The sequence below is a fragment of the Doryrhamphus excisus genome, linkage group LG22, assembly GCF_037039965.1.
Source record: "Doryrhamphus excisus strain RoL-2023G ecotype Guam linkage group LG22, RoL_Dexc_Guam_v1.1, whole genome shotgun sequence".
Classification (NCBI taxonomy): Eukaryota; Metazoa; Chordata; class Actinopteri; order Syngnathiformes; family Syngnathidae; genus Doryrhamphus; species Doryrhamphus excisus.
This window is the reverse complement of record NC_136378.1, coordinates 724,706-748,967: the sequence shown is the minus strand read 5'-3', so window position 1 is coordinate 748,967 and position 24,262 is coordinate 724,706. Positions and strand designations below refer to the sequence as shown.

General features: G+C 44.8%; 1 protein-coding gene across 3 annotated transcripts in view; it reads right to left on the bottom strand.

Annotated features, from left to right (window-relative positions):
• Positions 1 to 24,262, bottom strand: part of pcdh11 (protocadherin 11) — a 136,045-nt gene that overhangs the window by 16,158 nt on the left and 95,625 nt on the right. Inside the window, exon 7 of one of the 3 annotated variants that reach the window (XM_058063961.2) lies at positions 497 to 932. The exons of 1 other annotated variant lie outside the window; for it this stretch is intronic. In XM_058063961.2, coding sequence (XP_057919944.2) covers positions 913 to 932 — 20 coding nt within the window. In that variant the 3' untranslated portion in view covers positions 497 to 912. Of the gene's footprint in view, positions 1 to 496; positions 933 to 23,400; positions 23,511 to 24,262 lie in introns of those variants that run through there. One more of the 3 variants, XM_058063959.2, reaches the window with a different exon arrangement.

The window sequence follows — 24,262 nt, the reverse complement described above, 5'->3', positions numbered from 1 at the left end:
ATCGTACGAAATGAAACAGCTATGACAAATTTCCAAAATGGTATTGCTCTGTAATTGAATTGCACACCCTGCTGCGGCCGTAAATAGATAAATAAATAACAGAGGGAAGCATGTAAGTAAGAAAAACAATTATCTGGTATTGACATCTCGCGCAATCAAAGGATCCCCCGCCAGACTCGATGAGGTGCCAATCAGCCCCAAGCCGCTGCCTCATCTCGTTGTCGCCGCCGCCGCCGCCGCCGCCGCCGCCGCCTTTCATTTCGCTGCCATTCTGCCGTGGTGAATCATCAGTCGATGGCGTACAACTGATGCTTAATGCTGATGGATGACATTGGCCCGCCCCTCCCGAATTACACCACACCCCCACAACTCCTCAGCGTGCCCTCCAACCTGCCCTTAATAATAACAATAACAAGAATAATAATAATAATAATAACTCAGCTGCAGCTTAATTCATAAGCAGGTCTTTTCAGGTGGTTTTATATGCGGGATAGGCGTGTCCCATCACACGCATTATTAGCTGCCTCTTTTCTATTTCTATTTCTTCAGAAGTCACGAAAAAGACAAAGACATGCGTGTCCACGTCCCACGTGAGGATGGTGGATGATGGACATCCCACAAGTGTCGTTTCCTTCAAACTCAGCGTCATAAAACGCTTTTCCATCTTAAGCATCGTGGAAGAGAACAAATAATGAATGAATAAAACTAACTCGGGCATAGCGAGTCGTCTAAACTAACATCTGGAGACTCCGAAGGTGTCATCTGATTTATTCATTTATTTACAAACATGATGCATCCTGGGATATTAACTTTGGGGAGCTCAGTCTGACTCTGTCTTTGATTGACAAGGATCCCAAATTTGCTTCCAGTCTGTCAAGGAGACTTTGACGGCTAATGCAATGTCACCCAAGGTCACCAATGATTGATGGAAGCTGCAAGTGAAATGATAATTAGAAGGCTAAACAACATATTAGCAGACGTGCTCATGCTAACACGACGTCGGGCATCGGCAAGGCGTGTCATTAAACACAGCGATGGCGTCAAAATGAGACATTTTCTTTGTCGGCAATATTCAGAGACGCTGGCTCCTCGCTTCTCATCGTTCCTTTGGAAATATCCTAATGTGAATTTATGTCAAACACGGCAATAAAAGAGCTGTATAATAGGCACTTTCTAACCCTGAAATGTCAAGCGGGGGTTGGGGTGGGGGGGCAGCACTGCAATAAAGCATACTGTAGGTATGATACTGAAGTGCCGTCCCCTGAAAGAAAATAAAATTATTTTTTCATCATTTCCACTCGTCTTTGCCTCCAGACTCGCTCTTGTTATTCTCGCTCGCCGTCGTCGTCTCCACTTGCTAGCTTGCTTTCTGCATCAGGGCGGCAATTTGAAGCATTCCGCTTTATTAGAGCACGTCAAAATCTGCTGAATCTTTGTCTTCACCACAAAAGGGGACGGGATGACGTCCAGGAAAAAGACACTTGATTGGACATCATCCGCTGCATGGCGCCTTGGAGCAAGATTTACCGTTTCTTTCATTACCTCTCCTCATCTCCGATCGGACACTTATTTATAGTCCTCTCAGGGAGGCAACGTATTGAAGTCAGTCAGGGTGTTAATCATTCACTCTTCTAATTTGCTAATATGCAAGCATGCGGCCCGGGTCTTTTCTATTCATAATTCATGATGGAAATATAATCAGACATCATTCCTCACCTTAAAGACAACACCGCCATGTTGCACCGCTACCTTAAATGGGCGGCCTTCAAAGGCTCTGCCTTGAAAGGATTTCAACCCTCTCCGCGGGGCCTCTTTCATTCCGCTTCTTTGGTTCAACTGCACTTTTACACAGCAAAGTGGCTAACACCCCCGCATGCTTGGTCATCCCTCCCACTGGAATCTCCCATTGTCGTTTCCTGGAACCGGGGTGCGTCCATCGATCAGCCGCCGATCAGTATGGGCGATTTCCAACAAAACCCCAAGATGGCGTATGCGCCTTTCAAAGACAGCCGATGCCAATCAGAATGGATTGGCTACTAGATGCGTAGTTGAAAAACCTTCTCCCCTTAGTTTGATCAAATGAAGATGAGATTCCTTTCAGAATAAAAGTTTTTCAACATCGACCAAGAACGGTGAAGCAAGAGAAATGTGAATTAATTGATCACCAAAAACATCTCACACAAATGTTGGAATAATTCCGTTGGCCAGCAGCCCTTGGAAACGGCGGCCCTTGGACTAGAACTCGTCATGAACTAATCCAAGCGATCGATATCGGTATTGGCCGATCTCAGTCCCAAGTGATCGATGAAAATGGGAGCATAAAACGCTGATGGGAGCTTCCCGACTTTGAGGTCATATCGTACAGGAAGTGCTACACAGGAAGTTAAACAATCCCGCGTAACCAGCTTCCTTTTGCGTCCAAAAACCAACAGCAAGACTCTTGGATATTCTATACGACACTTAACTCCTTTTCTAATTCACGTGGAGTCGGCACTTCACAGAGCAAACAACAGAAACACGTAAACTCTCCTGGCACATGAAGACAGGGTATTCATTTTCCAACTTGGAAACTGTAAACTCCAATTACCTGTGAAGTGGATAATTCTCTCTGGAGGGAGACATGTATTTTTCTCCTTCCTTGTGTCAACTTCTTTGCAGCAACGTCTGCATGGGCGTGATAAGTCTCTTATTTCCAGCAAAGAGTAATTTGCAAAAAGCAGACAGCCTGCACACACAATCCCCATTGTTAATTAAATATTTGTGTCTTTGATGTTTTTTCTCAGGTTTTAATGGGGGGAATAACACAATTAAATTGGATGCTGTCTCCCCTTGTTGTGAAAAGAACGATGCATGGATGGTGCGTCAATTATCGAGCTTGAAAAACTGAAAATAAATAAGCGACACACCTTTTGCCTGAAATTAGCCCTTGTGTTTTTTTTTTATTCCTTCAAAGCTGTTATATTATTATTATTATTTAAATTATATTATTTTTCATTTGTTGAGTTCCAGAATTCACGCATTAGTAAAAATAGTAATTCCCACATTGACGGTAATTTGGAATAGGATAGTTATTTACCGCCCCCTACTGATTGGTCATCTACCAACTGGATGGTTGCTGGTTCAATCCTCATTACTGGTGTTTCCAACAAATTCAACAATTATTTCAACAACTATTTCAACAATGAATGTTCAGCTCATTTTGGACATGAACGCTATCTATCAGGACTTTTGTAAAAAAAACATTCAATATTTCTTCCCATGAAAATGAACGGACAAGCTCAATGTCATTGCCCTATTGGTGGAAATTGATTTGATGTTACATGCTAACATTATCCTTCATTTGTTTATTATTGGCATGGCGGCTCACGTCGGAGAGTGGTCGTCTCCTGAACTCAAGGTTGCTAAAGATGAGATGAGATAAGAAATAGAAATGTGATTTCATTGCTCACCTAATTGATTGATTGAGCTCAACATTCATGTTTGTGAAAGCTCCTGGGCTGCAAATGCTGTCGGAATATTCTCCCTTACGTTCTAATCAGGCCACCTACACTTTAAGCTATAGAATTAGCCTTGAATCGTGTACATTTCCAAACAGGGTCAAAGTAAAGCCGCACAAGTGGTAATGGCAGGTTGATTATCTGGTTAGTGTTTTTCTTCCAGCACTTAATTGCTTCCAGGCTTTAGTCTTTAAGAAAAGCAATTATGATGTGGGCCAAACAGCACATTTCACCTTAATGCTTCAATGCACTTCTTATTAATTCATTAGGCAGATGAAAAAGGCTGTTGAAAATCTCGTTAAAAAACATTTACACCCCAAATCCCACTTAGAACGCCTACATCGGTGTACAAAATGAAGCAAAACTTGTACAGTACTACAACTATAAATGTCCACACTTTTTTACCTTCCAGGTACTCAAAGTGCACCGAAGCTAAGAAAGTTTCAGCATCAGCAACCGGGCCTGCCAAAGGACTCTTGGGCATGGTCATGGGGGGACGGAGGATCGAACCAACAACCACATGAGCCACGCTGCCCCTGGGAACGGATGTCGCTCCTGAACACAACACGGTCGCCCCTCGCTCGGCCGCGCTTCCAATACTCCAACGTTATATTGCTTTTTATTTCCAAAAATAAGAAATGAATAAATGATGAGACGCACGTGACGCGGATGTGAAGTGGAGAAATGGTTCTCTTCTCATACTGTAGTTTTGGGATTTTTAGTCCTCAGTGATGCTGAAAGTCAAGCCATTGGATGTTCTGGTCCACACTGTGAGGTGTGGTGGGGGGTGGGAAGGTGGGGGGGCACATACCCCCACCCTCAAAATATGTGCAACGTCTTTCTTTTAGTGCCCTCTTGACAGAATGTGATTATTTCCCCCTCCCGGTCCCTCTTGAGCAGCCAAGCTCTGGCAAAAAGGCAAAGAAAAAAAAATAATTGAGGGAATTACTCGCCTCTCTCATTAGCGCATGTGGACTAAGTAGCATGGGCAACATCTTACATTTATCACGCCCGCACTAACAAAGAAGTTCAATAACATTTAATTAGTGACAGTGCAGTCGTAGTCCGGGCTACTTTGTGGACAGCCTGCTTCGGGGATGCATTCACACACACACACACACACGCACACACACACACACACACACACAGCAGTCTGACAGCATGGCCGTGCAGACTGGACCAAGATTCACAATTTGTGACAGCTTCAACAAGTGCGGATATGAACAGCCCTCCCGAGCCGTTACACAAGTAAAAACAGCAGCAACACATGCTCGCATTTCTTACGGAACCTGTTGGCTCTTAAAGGCACCACACACCCACACACACACACGCACACACACGCACACGTTGGCTGCGTTTGTGTCGCCATTTTAATCAATCTGGACAAACTTGTGATTGACCGCTCTGTGTAGTCGTCCTCAAACACGATACGCCAATAGCGTCTTTGTACTTCCCACTGACGGCTTTCCAGACTTGTGCCAGCGCCCGTTGTTACAATTATAACCGCCCCAATCGTGTTTGGCGCTAACGCCGCTGCTATGTTGTTGTGAATGGAGCAAGATTAGACGCAGTCGGAGACGGCGGCGAGGCAACTGCAATTAGATACAATATCATTGCGGTTTGTGTTTGATTCCGAGAGCATCGCCTTGTTGTGCCACAATAGGATTGGGATGTCCTATTGTGATCAAAGCCTATTTTCAAAGCGGGTCAATGTACAGAACCTGATGAGCGCCTTTTTTGTTCCGCCGAACAAAAGACAGGCTTGGCTTTTTGGATCAACCCAAAAGGCCGGAGAGAGAGAGAGAGAGAGGAATGGCGTAACGTCATAAACACCAGCAGGTGAGCCGCTCAGCCATGTTGAACGACTCCATCGTTTACCCTTTTCTTCATGAATTAGGCCTTACCAGAAAATAACCTGTGATTGGTCCATCTTAATTTAGGTTCCTGTTTAGCCTCCCAGCTCGAATGTCTGGACTGCTCTGATTCTCTGCTTGTTTTGCACTTCCTCCATTTTTTTCCATTTCTTTTCAGCCCTCAGATGAGACGATAGAATTTTCTTGTGAATCACAAGTCAATATTTTCTTAACCAAATGATTAGGAAGATGGAAACCTAGTGACCAGAATACTACATATATATGTACATATAGTACATACTACATACGTATATACTAGAATACTACATATCATTGTATTCCAATATGTCAGGATTATAATGATAGACCATATGTAGTCCACCACCAACCAGCCGTTGGCTTCTGAAAACCTCCAATATAGCGATGGGGTGCTAATGGAACGGCGCTATTGCAGAGGACAACAGGATATGTTGCTTGTTTTCTTATGTACGTGTTGCTACGACCTTGTGATTGACTGGGGGGTTGGGGGTCGTTCATCTCTCACCAAATGTTAGATTCCATCCGTCATCCTTGCACGTGTAAACGCCTGCTTGCTGTTGAACGTGCTTACACGTGTCCCCCTTCTGGTGTACACTTTGGGCTTGAGCGATGTCATGTTTGCATGTCGGCCGCCTGCTCGCCTTGCTTAGGATTCAGCAGATGGAACCGTGGGGATGGAGGTTATCAACCACCCCGTCCCCTCTGGACTCTAATTCGTTGTCAACAATGTGCTATGGACCCGAAAGGCCCGCCATCTGCTGACTTCCTTCTTCTTCCAAAAGGTGAGAAATTTCAAAGCGCCACCTGCTTGATATTTTAGCCACGCGTGAAACCGAGTCGGTAAAGCCCAGGTATGTATATAAATAGAATATTCACAGGCAGTGGAAACCACCGGGGAATACACAGCATATTGTGCAGTGGATACAGAAAAGTAAAATAGAGTGGATATATTCGGGTCATGGAGCGTCAAAGCTAATGACGACCTGTACAGGTGCTTCTCTTCTGGTCCTGGACTCTGATGTACGTTGACCTTTGGCATAAACCTAATTGACTCTTTACATACAACACAACACACACATAAAATGACAATCCTTATCCTTAATGACGGCCTAAACGACGTCCAGGGTGGGCGCACACCAGCCATGCATGGACTGAACCATGTGATGCTGTTTCATGCTACTCCCGTCACGGTGACATATGTGGGTTATCCCCAAATGCTCGTTTGTGTGAAAAGCACATCCAACGATGCAGGCCAGGAGAATCTGTCAATGAAAGCACGCTCACGCACGCTCACGCACGCTCACGCACGCTCACGCACGCTCACGCACGCTCACGCACGCTCACGCACGCTCACGCACGCTGGCCCGTGCTCGGCCATTCACGTCTCTTCACCTGAGCTGAAATAATGGCCGACACAAAAGGAAGGCTTTGGAAAAGAGCGTGTGGTCGCCCGTGGATCATCGGCACGTTCACGTGATGTTTCTGACAAGCGAGCGTTCGTAATCATCGCCCCCCCGTTAGTTGCCAAGTCAATGTGACTAAACCCCTACACGTGGTTGCGGGGGTGGCACGTGGGCAGTGGATTTCTCTGCAACATGCTGGGCTTGGTATTTCAACCATTGAAGAGTTTTGACAATGCATCAGAGCGGCACAATACGCTGGCAGACCGGGGTGTTCAATGGGCGGCTCAGGGGCCATTTGTGACGCGCATTCATTCATTCATTTTCTACCGCTTATCCTCATAAGGGTCGCAGGGGTGCTGGAGCCTATCCCAGCTGTCTTGGGACGAGAGGCGGGGTCCACCCTGGACTGGTGGCCAGCCAATCACAGCGCACATATAGACAAACAACCATTCACACTCACATTCATACCTATGGACAATTTGGAGTGGCTAATTAACCTAGCATGTTTTTGGAATGGGGGAGGAAACCGGAGTACCCGGAGAAAAGAGATGGCTGAGGGTGGAATCGAACTTGGGTCCCCTATCTGTGGGGCCTGTTCGCTAACCACTCAATCGCCGTGCAGCCATGTCAGAAACATAACATTGAAATATTAAATCATTTTTAAAATATTTTTTATAGTTGTAATAGTATGAAAAAAAATCAAAACAAAATATAGTAATTTTTAGAAAATTAGGTTTGGGAAAAAATACGATATTATGTGAATTAAGTCATAATATTCTGCAAAGAAATGGTATGAATATTATTTAAGTCCCTTGTGAGGATAAGCGGTATAGAAAATGGATGGACGGATTATTTATGAAGAAAATGAAATTGAGAAAATTAAAACTGCACTTATTTTCTTCAAACATATATTGTTTAAACTTATTAGCATATTTGCATGTGTTGCAAAATAACGTGGAAAAGTTGCATTCTCTCATTTTCAGCATGCGGCCCTCGCTGGGCAAACAACACAGCGACTGTTTGTCGTCCAGCTAATCAGACCGCATGCGTTGCAGTCGAGACGGCAGGAAGGCCAGGAGTCATCTCTCAACCTGAAGGGTGGGGGGTTCAAGCCCAGGATGGATCTCAAGTGCTGCAACACAAATTGGAACTCCCAACACACCCCAGCCAATGCCTCGCTGCGGCGCTTTACGGCGTGTGAGGCGAGAGAAGACTTCGGGGGAGGCGCCGCTTGAGGCTTACAACAAAAAGGAGGCTTTTTTTTTAACATCAGTGATGCTAAAAGGCAAAATGAATGGATCTTTAGTTCCTATGGTGAGGGAGTAAACAGAGTGGTATGGGGTGAACATAAAACACAAAATATGTCCAGAAAATCTGTTCTTTGCGGGGGGGGGCAGCCATATTATGAATGCTCACACTTTGCCACACTTGAAGAACTCCTGCCTTCATCCATAACGTCTACAATTCTGCTGAATGAAGTCAAACTTGCACGCTAGCAAAGGTGACCGAGCCGGTCCCATCTTCCACTCCATACTTTAAATATCGAGCTCCCGTCCCAAGACGCCGGCCTGCCCTCAATACATCATCAAATTGATCCCGGGAAGGAGATTTAGGCCTGAGCCTCAAGATAGAGCTCTCGCTCCAAGATCAGATAGCGGGAGGCAAAGGTCACGGTTCACTTGGCTTCTCACACCTGACCTTTCCAACCGACTCCGGAAGAACAACCCCGGGGATTCCCATTGTGCTGATGAGTTAAACCTGCCTGAGCCACGGAAATCCGCCGGATTTCTCGCCGAGTCGTCTGCTGCTGTGTAAGGACAGTAATCGCACGACTCAGCTTCATCAATCACCATCCTCGCCATCCTCGCCACGCGGGCACAGCGGGCAGCAGCTGATGTCGCCAACAGAACGCATTCAAAGTTTGCCCCGTGAGCGCAAGTTCATCTTGGAGGAAAAAAAAGGAGAAAAGGAACCAATTCATCACGAGAGGAAGAACTTCAAGAAGCAGACCCCGCGTGGGCACACGGCGTCCTCAGGAGGCATATTCTCATTCCACTTAATCACCCGTTCCCCTGATGCATGGACGGTGTGGCGAACCACAGTCGCTTGCCATTCCATGAGATCCAGGTTTGCTAAGTATAGTTCACGGCGCCCGAAGCAGATGTGAGCAGAAGGCATCCTCTGGGCACTCGGAGAAATGCTACATATTAAATGGGGCGGCAAACTTTTTCCACCCCCTCTTCAAATGGGGTATTATGTATGCATGTGGGGATGTTTGTTAAAGCCCCTTGTCTGCTGTCAGGCTTCACCTCCTTCCCCTGAAGCTCACAGAAGGAACGTAAGCTGTTTACAAATACACTATGACAGCTTGGATACCGCTGACTTAAGTTTACATGTCAAAACCTGCCACTGACATTTTGCGAGAGGCAAAAAAATCAAAAATAAAGATTTCAAATGCGTTCATATGGCGTTTGGCTAGAAATAGCACCCTACCCAGGACGTTACGTAGGGTTAGTTCACCTTTAGGTACGTACTGCGTATTGCTAATCCTGTATAGAAACCCCTTTTTCCGCACCGTGAACTGGATACACACCCGAATGTGATAAGTCCATTTCTGCAAAGTAGGATTCCTTATTTATGAATTGAATAACACTATGAGTGCCCTCTAGATATGACGTAATATCACATTCAGACTTGTATTACCAATTATGGTGGAAATAATCATAGAAAATAAGCATAGTGTGGATAACTGTGTGTTTTGCTGTAAAAGTGTTCCAATACTGACAGGAAGCGTGGGAGGGGGGGGGGGGGGGTATCAGTCACCAACACAGGAGCATCACTGACACCTAGTGAGGCTACTACTACTACTACTACTACTACTACTACTACTACTACTACTACTACTACTACCCAAGGCCTATGAATTCATCTTCTGCATGCCTTATTTGCCTCATTCATTTAAACAAAATGTATATGAGCATTTGTAAAATATGCTTAAATATGTATGCACATATGTTTTACGTACAGTATGTTCACATACAGTAACAGCATGATCTACGTATTCATTCTTGCATTTTAGAGCGGAGAGGAATGGTTTATGTTTATGCTTGCATAACATATGCATAACATATGTCCAAAAACATGTCCAGACTTGCCTTAGCAAATAAGGTTCACTTCCTGTGCTTGAAGGTGACCTTCATCTAAAACAGTGAGAACAAAGTGAATGTGTAACAAGAGATAAATAACATGCAAAACAAATCAATGATTACATACGGAAAGAAACATATTTACTGAATATGAACATGCGTCAAATAAATACATGTATAAAAAGTAAAAGATAAAATCATAAATGAATACAAGAATTCTTAACCATGACAGAAATATTATCTCATGTATAAATAAATGCAGGCTATGCAGTAGATTAGGCAATATTAGCATATTATAGTAGCGACATATATTATGATTAACATCTGTATGAAAATGCATGAAGGTATGTATCACGATGAATAACGCTCAGCTTTCACTGACATCATCAACAAATTTGTTGACTTTGTTACTGACAAATATTACCTAGCAAGTTAAGGAAGGCTAACCCAGGCTATTTTCTTGTGTGCCTCTAATGTACACACACACATGCACACATGCACACGCACACACGTGCACACCAGGCGCCAAGCGTGCCAATGTCATAGCGGTCCTGTGAAGGAGGACGTCAGAGTGGAGAGATATCGCACCCCCAAGTGCAGGTGATTTCCTTTTGCATCATATTGGCCTTTTCTGCAGTCGGCCAGCCGTGGCCCTTGCTCTGTAGATCAACCAAATCTGTTGTCAAGGCAACATGGCCGACATAAAAATAGGCATTGCAAAGCCAGCTACAGGAGCCTCTGGAAATGATGCGGGATGCTGAGAAACTGATATGCCGCATCCGTTTTAGGTGTATCAGATGGACACGTTTAGATGTCCTCAGAAGGTTCCATCTCATAAACAGACGAATATACCTTCATAACTTGTCTGAACATATACTCCATAAGAAGACAACATCCACCTGTTTGAGGATGATGGAGGCAGGTGCAGCTTCTAATCGCTCCCGATGTTGATGCTGGAGAAGGTAGCGTACATTAGAAGCAAAGCCATAGCATCAATCATGCAGGATGCTCTTTCAGTGGCAGATGGGCTGCGCTGAATGTTCTAAACGTATTCATAGCTCTATTAGCAAACCTCTTTTTGGTGCCCATTCAGAATTTTAAATAAAGTTTTAATCCATTTCCATCACTATTTGCGCTGCGATGTATTTTCATTCCGTTTAATAGCACGTCTTCCACCTCCAGAGGATGACGCTCCATGATTCTTCTTCTTGTGTTTGTCTTGTTTCTGTTCCGTCAGATAAAGTCGTGCATCAAAGATACCAAAACAGATAAATGGAATTTAATCACATACTTCAGGGCCTCCCCATTACAATAGCAAATAGCCTAGTCTGGTTAAAGTATCGTTTATCATAACACAAAGAAGATTTCACTCTGAGGATGTAAATATTAATTCATCTTCCATCCAGTCGTTCATTCTCATTTAAACGCAGGAAGTGAACAAACAATCCGTAATGGCTGAGATGCAGGATAGAGGATGGGATTAAAGAAGATTTGCTTCTTCCTACTCCTTTCTGGACTTGGTGAACATGGTGAACATGTGATGTTCCTCCTGACAGAATAAAGCCCTCTTTTGTCTAAACTGTGCTTCTCAAGTGGGGCAGGCCCCCCTGGGGGTGGGGTGTGGTGAACAGACTTTGAATCTTAGTGCAGACCTGCAACATCAGGGACGCTCCCGAATGATACCGATCGTCCAGGACTGAAATCTTTTAACGTGCTACACCCGCAAAACACTTTTTATGTTGCCCGGCACATGTTGGCTGTCAAGTTCCACCACGGCGAGCGTACCGAAACACGGATCACCGCAGGCTTCTACACCACTTGTGATTGCCGTTGGAAGTGACTTTTTGAGGGGGGTACATTTCGGTCCCCCTGTGGGGGTACCACTGGCCTAAACTAAGACCTCAGTTTAGCGTGATGCTACAGAACGGAGGAACCACAAGTGTGGAGGGAAACAACCTGGAGTGAAATAATGAAGTCGACTGGAGTGGCTACCACTATTTGGGTGTAAACACAATGCTAAATTGGGCAATTTGTCCTCCACCGTTTCGTTTCTTCTCTGTTTACTGCATTATTTACCGGAGGAAGTCAAGGACGGGATGATGGGAAAAAGCACCCAACAAAAGCACAATCCGAATCAGCATAAGAGACCGTGTGTACTCCAAACAGCATCAACAAGTTCCATCTCGCCTAAGAAGGTTTGGGCGCCATTCAAAGCAGACCATGAACCCATTTTCAGTGAGACGTGTTTGATTCCACAAATACTCCAATTGAGAAACACGGGGATTCTTATCTGCCCACATTGGACCGAATGTGCGAGGTGGATTGGTTGGTTGCGATTTGACTCCGAGCTTGTTCAACAGCCTGGTCAAGGTGGTTACGTACTCATCCAGTCAAGCCTTTCCACGCGGATCGGTGACGCCTCCGACTCGCATTGAGAAGGCAGGGAAAGAACAGCACTCAGGTACGCTGAAGTGCTTTTTCACCCTGTTGCTCTAACGTTCAGTACAAGCACTTCAGCCGGAGCCGGATCTTATTGAACCTTGGTTGTCCATTCCGATCTTTACTTTTAACGTTGACACCGGGGCATCAGGCAGATTCGGGCCTCGACACGAGCTAATGGGCTGACATTTCCGAGCCCTTTCTGTCTGCCGGAATCCATCCTTTGCTCTTCAGTTTCAGCTCCCTTCTCGTTGTCATGATAATATTAGGACGTTCCATTTGTTGCGACTCAGCTGACACCCTCCGAGAACGAAAAAAAAACAGTTGAATAATTCTGTGCAGCCGACACATGTTCAAGCACAGCGGGATTTTGGAGAAGAACACAACGGGTGGGCTTTGCAGCATTACCAATGCTATTGGATCACGGTTTGAGTGACAGATAACAAGTTCTTTTTCCCTCCTGACTATGGCATGCTTCACGCTGGCCTGTTCTTTCTCGTCATTAAAACATTATGTCCTGACTGTACATGTGGAAAGAAGATTGACTGACACTGTCAGATTCAGAATTCATGATTTTGCAAACACTTTTCAGTTGGCTTGGCATCATCAATAACTGAGTTTTGCATATTTTGGTGTGTTTGACGAATGAATGTTTCATTCGGCCTCTTCCCAACTTCCCCCAGATTTACCCCACTGATGATGAGCACTGGCGGTATTTCAGTCCGTAGGCCCTCGCAAGGTAGAGCAGCTTAGGTTCGCCTCTTTGCTGGTGTAGAGGGGCTGCAAAGTGGAATGTTGGATTTTTTGGCACACTGAGTGCTTGTTTTCCTCCACTAGTCCAATTTCATATTGATGAGGTCTACAGCAATTCAAAATGGATGTCTTATTTAAACATTTAACTGGCAAAGAGAGCAATCACACTCTTTACTCAAATCCTGTCTCGGTTGAGAAACGCCCACACTGAAGGGAAGGAAATCAAGTACCTGAGGAAGTTGATGGTTTCCATGCTAATAAGAACAGGCGCACAACTCAAACACTGCACAGGATCAATCTCTTACATCGGATTTTCCACAGGGGAGAAGCAATTGGACAGGATGTCATTTCAGTTGAAATATAAAACTGTCGAAATGATCCAAAGTACTCATTTGGAATCAACATACACCGCTGATCATATTTTTAAGAGCAGTTGGAAAATTGCAAGAATGCACCGTTGCGTCTTAAGGAGGCTCCAAGTCCAGCTTCAAAATGCGGAAAGGCAAAATTGGACCGAGACTTAAATGTGCTCTTCATCAGCTGATTTGTTAAAAGGTTGTTCAGGGGCGTCAAACAGCAGGTGGTGGCGATGTTGAATTGACTGATGGACTGAAGGCCCTTGTCGTTGTGCTAATGACTGACTTGGTGTTTTGTGTTAGCATATTGGATGCAACATCGGACGACATCATAGACATGCGACAGAGCTGACTTCTGGTTCCTGAAGTATAAATATTTGGCTACTCTACGTCTTAGTTCACCAAAAAGCTGCGCAAAGACGACGATGTCAAGCAGTAAAATGCCAAAGATACAATAAAATGCAACACAGCCTGACATAACCATTCCCGTGTACGAGGGTAAAATACAGCATCCTTTTGTCATAAAGGATCAACGGCATCAAATTTGTCATGAGTTCTCCTTCTTATTTCATCTCGTCAAACCATACTTTGTTGATACGTTCTCTCATTCCTATTATTCCCTCAACTTTAATAAAGACGGAAAGTGGAAAATAGGATGCTCTATTTTATTACAGACAAAATGCAATTTGCATTTGGGTCACATTAAAAGCAAATTGGTCAAATAAGAAAATTGGGGTTATATATCAAGTTCATACCAGATGCTCCCAAAGAAGCTGTTTTAAAACGATAATCCAAAAGAGGAAGACCGACGTGCCTCCAGCCTGTTTTCAACCCTATTAGGAAATGCAATGCAGTCTTCCAAATAAACCTCAACTCCAGCCCGAAACTGTTTCCTGCTCGCCCTCCAGCTTTAAACAGGAAGCTTTAGGAGTTCCCTTCACATAAGCAACTGATAACGTAGCCATATGTCTTTGCCTGATTATAATCCAATAAAACATACATTATCAAACATTACAGCTCCCTACTCCTTACTTTGTTGCAGTGATGTAAGCAAGCCTCCAGCCTTTTGCTTTTGTACAACGCAAGCCAAGATTTCTCTAATCCTCTCCAACAACAGGTAGTGTCAGGCTTCTTCCTGTGATTCCTCTTGCAGGTTGAAATATGCTTTAATGCTGCATTGCTTCTCATCATGCAGCGGGATTTGAACCGGATTCTGCGCAGGGTTTTTTGTTTGGTTCAGTCAGCCTCGCATATTGGAGTCGAGAGCGCTAGCCATCCAGGTAAAAGCCCGGACTGTCAACTTGATGTCCAGCGCAACTCTTAAAGTGTCAGGGAGTGGTATTTAATGGAGTATATTTGCCCGCCTGCACCCCCCCCCCCCAAAAAAAAAACCTCAATCTCTTCCGGGGTCAGGAGATCAAGTGTGGATTTACTGGTCTCGTGTCACCAGATGTCACATCATTTAAACATGAGATTCCTTTTGACGATAAATAAAAGATCATATGAACCATGTGGGTCACTGCCCTTTAATACAGTTCATTCTCCAAATGTTTGACAGACCTTTACAGAGGGAAAGATGACATATTATTATTATTAATATACATTCTCATAATATTAGTGGTTTCATTGTTCTCAAGAAATGTTGACAATCACATCCTCTAGCGTCGATTTATGGGCAATAAACATTTCCAAACGGCTTCAAACCAGCCTCGAACCTGACGCGACAGCGCCAGCCATCAAGCTATCCACTCGATGTCCAGCGCAACTCTTGAGGTGTCAGAGGGTGGGGTTAACCAAGATACGTTCGCACCCCTGCCCCAGCTGGCACCCATTAGAAAACGTTCACCCTGGGGCGATTACTGCAGTACATGTAGTAAATATTCACGAGCAGATCAGACATTCCGTAAAATGACCAGATTGCTATAATTAGATCAGAGCTTGGTGGTCAATCAAGGCCAGAATCCCTTCATCCGGTTAGGGTAGAATTTCAATGTTTTTGCCCCCCATGTTGCTAAACAATACGCATATCCAAACCGTGTAAATTACGATGCCATGGCAAAGTAATACTATTAAATGACTAGTAACGCCATTCCTGGCGATACGTTTGTGATGGGCCTTATTGGGCTGTGCTGTAGGCGGAGCTAATGAAGTCGGGTGAGTGTATTTGTCGGCTGATCCAGACAGACAGACAGCCAGACGAGGCAAGCATATGCGGCATGTATCCACTCACGCCGTAATGGCAAAGGCAGCGTGCAAGCACAACCTCTCAAGGGAAAAGCGGGTAAGATGAGAAAATAAGTGGGTCAAGCGCGAGGGACAAGCCTGGCGAAGGCCGCCCTGCTGAAATCAATGCACTCGTCCTGGCCGGCTTTGCTGGGATATCAGACACCAAGGCAAGCGAACGGGCGCTGGAATGGTGAGCTGAAAAGCCTCGGGCGAGTCTGATCAGAATTCCTAAAGCCTCCTCTGTCATCTGATCCTGTGAGATGATAATTATAATTGTTGTGTGCATTTGTTGTTGAAGTATTTGCAACTGAAATTGCAGCTCATTACGATACTTATCTGCCGAGATGGAAGCGGTGTTAATGCTCGTGTTAAAGAGGTAATTGTTCTGCCAGTCCCTAAGCAAATGGAAAGCCACAATTAAGGAGATTAAAATAATGATAGCGCCTCATTAAAAACACCCACAAAAAATTCAACTTTGTTATTCTGATCTTTATTTATTGTTGGGTTTTGCTTTCAGAGGGCCCACCGATATCACAACCTCGTCAAAGTACGGCTGACTGAACGGTTAACATCGCTTGGTTACGTCACGCTTCAATAAAACGCGTGAATAAAAGATCCTGGATGTAAATTGTCCGCCACGCTATCGGACCTGGTTCTCTGGCTGCCCATTGAAACTGTCCTGGCACAGTTTAGTCTCCTGTAGACAACAAAAATGTCTTCATGTGGAGGAGCTCGTCAGAATGTGATGGCCAATTAACATTCCTGCTCTGGACCCGGAGGCACCCGCTTTATAAAAGGGCGCTGCTGGAGTCCATGACCTTGGACGCTCATGAAGGGTAGCGTTCTTTTCTTATGGTATAAACAAATCCACCGATACATGGACTAGCACACCAAGTTTACTGGTCTTGGTCTTCTTACGTAAAGAGGACACATTCTTTGGAGGACCCTGGAATATGAAGATCTTCACCAAGCTCTTTGGGTTGGATGGCCTCATTACCTTAACCGCAGTTGCTCCTTTGATCGTTTTTAACCGTAACAACCGAGCCTCAATGTTTTGCTAACCTTAACCAACCGTTTGTCGGCGAGCTGTGGGGTCACCATGGCAACATCAGCGATGCTATTCTCTTTAACACATCATCAACACCATCATGAAGATAAAATGACTTCACCCAATTATGCCGTCTGCCTACAACGGAGCAGAGCTTCAACTTGTGGTCCTTAAACAAACATTTCCAATCATATGAGGTCTCCAGATGCAAGCAGATGGCGCATCCCGGATGATGTATCCTTCACACTCGCCTCTCCGCAGATAGTTTAGACTCCAGCATTTCACCGGAGACTACAACCTGACCGCCGAGAGTAAAAGTGACAGGCTGAAACCTGAGAGGACATTCAGCTCCATCGTGGCTGGGAAAATAGCAGCAGGCTCTGTCACAGGACCCCCCCGCAACCCCCTTTTTAGACAGGCGCTTGTTTTTAAGAAGGTATGCATGTGGAATCCCTCGTGCACACAACACAAAATTGACCATAATTGAGCACTTAAAATAGAAAATGGAGCACTTTGTAGCAGCAAACAGCCATGAGGGGAAGGTAGCGTCTAACCTCCTCTGCTCACGCTCCGCATTCATCTTCATCCTCTTCCTCTCCTCTTCCTCTGGCTCAACTACAATGACTGCAAATCTGTTTTCTCACTCCCCTTTTGCTGACTATATCAATGACATTAATTAGAGAGCACGTGTTAAATATGTCATTTCTATGTGGAATATGTTCATAGTACCTCACGTCTACATTTGGACTACGTCTGACACTTTTTACCGTCCTCTTTACCATCACTTTTTTACTTTTATCACCTCAGCATGCAAAAAAGGACACATTTAACAATGTAAAGATATAAGGCTAAAAACAACCAATTAGCTAAAAATGTCATCCAATACATTTGAAACACTTCTATGCTAGGACTACGTTATGCTAGCCATAGCATTTCAGTATGTGGAATCAAACTATGGAACGGATTGAGTAAGGAAATCAAACAATGCACAACGATGAGCCAATTCAAGAAACAATACAAGCAGTTGATGTTTGCTAAATCCAAGGATGAAGAGTCTTGAACCAGTCATGATGTGCTATATATATCACTATATTGACACGCTCTATGGTACCCATTATGGCATTGGATGCTCATATCACCCAGTACTTCGGTACGAGGTACATTATTTAAAAAAAATGTATTATGGAAAGCAGGAAGTGAACAAATGTAAGAGTTACTGATTGTAAAAGTACCAGATGGAGGGGTAGGATTTAATAAGCTTTGCTTCTTCCTACTCCTTTTGGACATGTGGAACTGGGAACTGATTATGGGATGCACTCAATTGTAATCTGATGCATGTTCAAATGAAATAAAACCATTACCATATTAATTAGAGCGCACGTGTTAAATATGTCATTTCTATGTGGAATATGTTCATAGTACCTCACGTCTACCTTTGGACTACATCTGACACTTTTTACCGTACCGTCCTCTTTACCATCACTTTTTTACTTTCATCACCTCAGCATGCAGAAAAAGGCCACATGTCCGTGGGGGTGGGGACTCAAACTGAGGCCGAGTCGTGCGTCGTGTGCGGTCTCCACGTTTCGCCTGACTGAAGCGATGGACTCGGACTTACACGGTCTTCTCTTTCTCAGCAGCATATTTCAGCTGGTTGCATTCAGTCCTTTCAACACGTCGTACATCTTTTTAATGCCGTGTGTCAATATCATTTTCATAACAGCATTAATGTGATCTAAATTGCCCAGGGTCAAGATCAGGCAGGGGGGTGAAAAAAAAGGACAAATGATGTCCTCGTTTGTTAGTGGCACGGCACCTCAATTACCCAGTGAGCAGGTTTTTATTTATTCATGCAGACAAAGTCACGTATTCATGAGGATTAAGCCAAAACCCGCTCATAGACTGGCAGGCGGGCAGGCACAGATTGCATATTTTACCATATGAGGAAGAGCGGACGCGTTTCAAGACTGAGAGAAGGCAAGACGAGGGGAGGGCAGGGACGGCTCAGTTGCTTTTTGGGTCACATCATGGTCACTTTCACTTAACTTTGCTCTTCTTTGTGTCTTTCAAGAACATATGAAGAGGGCTAATATGTGTGCTGAAAATAAACGGGAGCTCTTTCATTTTGCAGCCATGACCAAACGACGTCAGAAACTATTTACCCGGATAAATTGCCCGAAAAAAAGCATTCACAAGACACAAAACAGGCAACATACCCAGGCAATGATTCCCCTCAGTAACACTGGTGGACACAGCAAAAGGTCCAAATCCTTAAGAGCTGATCTGACTTATCTTCAGGAACTGTCTCCGGTCACATTACACACATTTATCAGGGTGCAGCACAGCCATTATGTCCGGGCCTTCATCCAATCATCTGCTCGGAATGTCCAAAAAGGGACACGTTGCAACCAGCTGCTGTTAAGCAATATGCCTGGGCGCCGCCGCGACCCGAAAGCAAATTATGTGGAACATAACGCAGGCTTCGGTGGAGCGTTAACAGAAAGGATGGCCCCTTTCCTGATTTTCTATCTGTTGGGACAGATGCCCCCCGGTCCCCGGGACTCGGGACTCCTGTGGTGGACCAGCCTGTAAGTCATAGCAGATGCTGGAGAAAGGTAAGACAGATGGATTTGGCTGAGCTTTGCTGGAAGTCGTGGTGGCTTTCACTTTGATATTAAATAAGGAATATTACTCATCTCCGACACACACGTGCCATGCAGCTTGAGTTATTATAAGTCAACAACAATATACACTTCTGCAGAAGATTACATCAGCTCGGATGGCAGATATGAGATATTTGCAGGGTAGAGGATTAAAAGGAAAACTTTAAGAATAAAAACACGAGGCTGGATATCTTTACCTGAGGCAAGAACCTTGTCAAGATGTTTTACTCTTAGAGCGCCGTCCATATTTATAAGCAGGTATGCGGACTGCAGGGTGCATTTGTGGATTGATTTATTGAGGAAAGACAGGGACTGTGCATATTAATCTACATTTTCAGGTTGTTACGCAAGATTATAGCCCGTGGCTAATTTCCGTCTTTAGTCCCTGAGGGCAGGTTGAAGCAGAGGAACAAAAACATTTCACAGAGAAAAAAAACAAAAAAGCTGGACGTTTGACATATCGGGAGCCATGATGGAGTGATTGGGTGCTGATGTGTTTGGGTGTTCAAGTACCAGGTGTTAGTAGCAATACTAACACGGCTTTGGACATATTTTTTACACACAATGTGTAGATGTTATTGCCATTGTTAAATGCACATATGTATTTGTGTATGCTCTATTCACACATAAAACCATCCCTCACGATATTGCAGTATTCACGGTATCGCTATATTGCTATTGGATTCAAGTTATGGGATGAAAATTATTATTATTTTTTATACCAAAGGTCATGTCAACAGGACGTTTTGCACTTTAAACCGCTGTTTTTATTTCTCACTGTGGTTACATACTTACATACGTAATAATACATACATAATAATACATACTTAATAAAGTCAAGACATTCATTCCCGTAGTCATTTAGGATGATTTTGGTACAATTCCCTATAAGAGTCCATTTTTAATAACTGTATTAGCTATTGAATATATGTAATATATAGAAAAACCCTGGCGGGTCTGACGTGGTGATTGACCAACATCCAGCCCCCAAACAGACTGAGGTATCGAGCTCTCATTGTTGTGTAATTGCCACTGATGGAGCAGAGAAAAACCTCGCACCAAATTTCATTCACCACAATCTGTGGTAAACTGAAATCAATGAGGCTGAATAGCGTGATTAAAATTTGATCGGATCACTGACGACCAACAATGACAACAAACACGGACGGGACTTCTTTCTTTTGTGTGGAGACACAGCAGCTCGGCGCAACGATATTCGTCACCACAGCCTCGCGATGCTCTCTGAAATCTGGAATTTTCCACTGCAATCCACCTGAACATTGAACCCAAGGGATTATGTTTCATTTTCAAACATTATATTGGACTGTTTATGTATTTGCTAATTGCCACCAAGAAGGATCAGCGAAGAGCAGTCTTTCAAAGATGCTTAGGCTGTCAATGGCTGCTTGTCGTGATGCATCTTCTTCACGAGGGCGCTTTGCTTAGCTACGTGCACATCAGGGTGAATGATCTAGAAGTGTTTGTGCACGCATGTTTTCTGCGTGCCCCCGCCGTGCCTGCGTTCTGCATGCAGTGTGCGCATCTGTGAGAACAACGGTGATTAATCAAGTCCCCAACTACAACGAGAATAAATACATAGTTAAAAAAAATCCGATACTTGGTTGCAATTTAGCAATCTGGATTAGATTCAGATGAATTCTGGTTTGGCATTAAAGCTTTGAACCTTAAGTTATAAGTTTAAAGAACTTTACATGACTTATGATTGGCTGTCTACGGCAAATGACAGGAAGTTTGTCATGATATTTTTATGTGTTAAATGAAAACCAGGTTAAAACTTTCGAAATGAACCTCTTTGTGTTCTTTCACAATCATCAACGATAAAAGCCAGCGAGTGACCCCATGGCACCGCTGTCCTCAAGCCGCTGGTTTAAGGCCGTATTAGGCTGCGGACCAGTGACTCACACAAGCGACAGCAGGGCTGATCATCCATTATTATACCTCAGTGGAACAGAATGAGCAGATCTGCCCATTGTAGCCTCCCCGGCGCTGGCCCGTGGTGTCCGAGTGGTGCTCAGTGGACCCGTTTCCTCCCTCCACCGGCCCCCCCTCTGCACCTGTAAGCTCAGCGACACCAGCCGGAGAAGTCACGGAGGCAGCGGGACATGCCTGGAGACAACATCTGCTTCCCCTTTGGTGACCTGCCGAGTTAAGCCAACCGCAGAATCAAGGGCACCCTTGCAGTGGTCCCAGACTTGATCACAACAGCGGCTGGGCCGCGTCCGTCTGTCGCTTGGTAGCTGCAGGAGACTTTCCGCTCAACGATGTGAACTTGCACTTTCAGTTTTACTGCGCTTTTATTTGCCTGTCCGTTTGACTGGAAGACTGGGTAGCGATTTTGGTGGAAACTTCGAGTTGACGCCGCAAAGCACGGATAGGCCACGTTTCCGTAGGACACAATTAATCAAACCATCATATTTTTTTTAATCTCATTGAAGAAACCTCGGGCAAATCCAACCCATCCACTCATTTGTAAATCTTGGCCCCTGCCCCACCTCTCCAAAGTTGTTGAGCGGCTACATTTGTTTAGCATTATTTGGCACATAAACGAGCAGATACATCCATAAATATTTCCTCCGTGCCTTTGGCAAACCTCCCAAACACAACGAAGACACAAATTTCTACATGTTAATATCGCATATTTCAAATCCGGCCTGCATATTTATCTTCTCTAATTGGAGCCTGGCCTTGGGCTGCAGGGGGAGCCTATGCATGACAGATGTTTGACACTTGAAATCCAGCGGGACCCCCGGCTGAATGAAGTCAGGACAAATCAGTGCAATCATGCAGGTGTCTGGGGGAAACGGGGACAAAGGGACACGGTCTGTCTGACGCTTCGCCAGAGCTCCTGGCAGCGCTCGCCACCGGCTCTGCTTCTGCATGCATGGAATGGCAGACAGCTGACCGACCTCAGCGGCGCTACATCGCCTTGAGCTTCCCACAGATGCCTCGCAAAGCGCCTTGGCGCACGCTGGCCTCGCGACCGCGTTGCGCCCGGGTCCCGCTCGCCAACGCTACACAACAAGCGGGTTCATGTGTTGGGGGGCGAGACCCCTGAAAGCCACCTGTCATTTGTTGTTAGGCCAAACATGTCCTATCGGGCCAACCTTCAAATTTACTCCCTCAGCATCTCCTTTATCTCCCCCCTCTGTTGCTCCGTGAGTGCAACCCCTGCCGCGCTCCCACTCCATTTGTCAGCGTTACCAGCCGGCGAGGTGATCCATTTGTGTGCGAATATCAATTTATCAAGTAGTCAGCGCATACGTACAGTACATCGATTGGGTTGCCGTATCGGACAGTGAGGCCTAATGCTGTACACGCGTGCTCATTCTACACCTGGACTAAATCTAAGCCATAAGTCACAATCCAGATTAAAAGCCCGCTGTAACCTGCACGCTTTATTGCGCTGCGGCCAATTGAATTAGCCGCCGTAACCGTTGGTGGAGTACAAGAGTAGTGGCTGGTATGCAAGTGTTACGCATGAAATTTATGGCAGGCTTGTGAAATTAATGATTCCGCAGTCAAATATTGCGCTTGCTGTGAACGGCACATTTCAGCTGAAATATGCTCCGACATGAAATTTAGACAGATGGCATCAGAGTTGTAGCCGTCTGTCAGCCAATCACCGATGTGACCGATGCAGCGGGGACCGCGGCTCACTTGGATCGCATCGGAACTGCTCTTAAACTCCTCGTGGTTTTTCACCAAAAAGGACTGAACACACGGCATCATCTTATACTCGCAACAGAGAACATTTTTCGTTATTAGTCATTATTCACCCCTCCCGGAGTTTATGTCTTTGGTCGTTCATTATTGGGGTGTCGTGGGGCGCTCACTTGACCAGACACACGATTGGGGCTCGGAGAACAAGATGAAGGTGAAGATGAGGAAAATATGTTGTTTCATAATCATCACAAGTGAAAGTCTCACACATTTGAAATCCCCCGCCAAGTCCCAGTCAGGTCATCGATGGCAAAGCCAAGTTGAATAGCAGGTCTTTATTTACTGTCGAGTCGGGTGCCAAAGTCATCAATATTTTGACACGAGTCCAAGTCGCATGACTCGAGTCCTGTAGAGGACCAACAATATGAACATGTATTCACAATATAATGATATGTACTATTATATCAAAATACTGAATGAAGATGAATTCCAATAATAACTAAACTCCAAAGGAATAAGAGAAAAGGCTTTGTCTGGTATGAATGCTTTACCTTGATAATGGGCTGTGCTTGAAAGGCCATTCAAGTTCCCTTCAGAAAAAAACAAAAAACAAAAAAACATCAAGTGTTCATGGACAAAAGCAGATCTCTCCCTTTTTCTCTCTCCCACGGCATCAACTATTTGAAAAAAAACCTAATTATTTCAATTGGATGAAATAAGATTTTTAAATGTTTGGCTGTTCCTGTCCGCTTGCACTGGGGCTAAATGGGGTCCACGAGGTCCTGCAGATGGCGAGGGGCAGCAAACACCCGCTTTGTAGTGTATGGTACCATGGCCTCGTGAATATTCAATACAATCACACGCCGTGGTGTTTTTGGACGCATGGAGAGCAGCGCTCGCCGTTTGACAATCAGGATGTTTCCCGTATGCGAATACATTTGGCCACGCTGCCCTGCCTCATATCAAGTCAATAACATCACAAGCTGACAGAGTTGGTGAAAATACAACCGCTGGGATGCTCGGGTCCGCTCAGCCTTCAGGAGACATATTGACGCATAGTTATTTTGGTCAATAAGTCCTTGTGAGCAGAGGCCATCCTTATCCTCGCAGACGGACTGCAAGTGAAAAATGAGAGCGGGATGAGACCATGCATTTTAA